At 37.5% G+C, this 1,857-nt stretch overlaps 1 protein-coding gene across 1 annotated transcript; it reads left to right on the top strand.

Moving 5' to 3' along the window:
• The first annotated feature begins 608 nt into the window (after positions 1–608).
• On the top strand, positions 609–1,561 carry LOC140203426 (hemoglobin subunit alpha-like). Its single transcript, XM_072269486.1, has 3 exons — positions 609–703; positions 954–1,161; positions 1,436–1,561. The coding sequence occupies exons 1-3, from the start codon at positions 609–611 to the stop codon at positions 1,559–1,561; spliced, it is 429 nt and encodes a 142-aa protein (XP_072125587.1).
• The last annotated feature ends 296 nt before the right edge of the window (positions 1,562–1,857 follow it).

The raw sequence follows: 1,857 nt of genomic DNA, 5'->3' as shown, positions 1-1,857 counted from the left end.
TACACTTCATTTACGTGATTTTAGACCTACACACTTCCTGGTGCAATGTGGCTACATTATCATTCATTCTGTCCAGTCAGTTCTGCACAATGTACACAGCAGGTGTTTTGTGACTATTGGAAAACCATGTCTCCCCACACACTGAGGTTAAACAGTTGTGAAATAAAAAGACCGAGGGTGAGGAGGATGAATTTCAATAAGTGATACAGCCCAAAGTAACAACAAAATGATTTAAACTTATTATATCAGAATTAGTTTGGAAATGCACATTGATTGATGAATATTACTGTTCATTTACTGATAACTTATATGGCAATAAACTAAACCTTTACAATTGTGCGTCAAGTGAAACGTGTGCAGGTAGTGTTTAGCTGTTCTGAAACAGGATATCTTTGCTAACAGTTGTATGTGAAACAGACAACTGGTTCTCTGTTCACTATTGTCTCTTATCATTAGATTACGTAGTCCATGAATCAGGACCCACAACCAATGGGAAAAGTGGGGTGGAGAGGTTGTAGCTCAGTGTGAATTACAATAAATATGGACACATCAAGCCAGAGGCATCTTCTGGTTAATGAGAGATCTGAAAAAGTGAAAACTCTGCAATAATGGTACTCTCTGGCCCCAACAAACAGGTTATAGAGGAGCTGGGCCACCACATCAAGGCAAATGCTGAAGCTTGGGGTGCGGATGCTTTAGCCAGGTAACCTTTTTAGGTTCATAGTATAATTAATGCATTTTCAGCTATTATTTGTAATCGTTAACATTTCTTTGCATTTCACTTGAACAGTGAGACCACTAATAAATCTACAAAGACATTCTCTGCATAGAATTGAAGTTTTTCCAAAATAACATGATTGCTGGTCTGAAGAATAACAGAATTTAATCCTGTGAGATGTAGTGTATATTGTGTCTGCAAATAATTTCTGTTTTCATTTTCCGTGTTTGTGAAGGTTGTTTGAGATCCACCCTCAAGCTAAGACGTACTTCCCGAAATTCAATGGCTACAAAGCCTCTGACCAGCCTGTCAGAAAACATGGTCGCATTGTCATGGAAGCTGTGGCGGATGCAGCCCATAACGTGGACAACCTGAGTAAACACCTGGAAAAGCTTGCCAAGAGACATGGTGAAGAACTTCTTGTGGATCCTCATAACTTTCAGGTATGTAACAATTTTACAGATTCATCCTCATTGTCATGACACAAACTATGTTATTGTAATTAGATCAGCAATCCTGAACTTTCAACTTTACTTAGTTGAAATTTCAGTGGTCTTGAAGTGTAGTCTTGTTCAGTTTAGCTGAGAATACTTTTTCCTGCTACACGATACATAGGAAAGCAGTCAAAGTACAAAGAAGCAACAGTTGTTCAATGGGTAAAATCATCTATTGACAATATCAACACTGCCTTATGTTATTTATTTTTCACTTTTACAGCTGTTGGCTGATTGTATCACGGTCACTCTGGCCATTCACTTGCCTGCATTCTCCCCAGCAACCCACTGTGCTGTCGACAAGTTCCTTGAGTTGCTCGCACATGAATTGAGCTCCAAGTACCGCTAAAGACACAACCAGCAAATTATGGTGAACGACCACAAGATCATCATTTAATTCCACAGTTTGTCTTTGATTATTTGTCATAATTGAAAAACTGAGTTAAATAAAATTTCACTTCAATCAATACTTTATCATTTGTTTTGGCTGAATGTATTAAATATACTTAATTTCAGAAAAAATATCTGTCAATTTGTCTGTTAGCAAGAAAACAAAGAATACTGCAGGGTGTGTTTACCACATCACTTGATAACAATAAAGTGGAGAAAGAACTTGGACATAAAAACATTGAGCCAACAATTGTC

Source organism: Mobula birostris, chromosome 9 (genome assembly GCF_030028105.1).
Source record: "Mobula birostris isolate sMobBir1 chromosome 9, sMobBir1.hap1, whole genome shotgun sequence".
Lineage (NCBI taxonomy): Eukaryota > Metazoa > Chordata > Chondrichthyes > Myliobatiformes > Myliobatidae > Mobula > Mobula birostris.
Note: the sequence above shows the minus strand (reverse complement) of the source record. Positions and strands in the feature narration are given on the sequence as shown.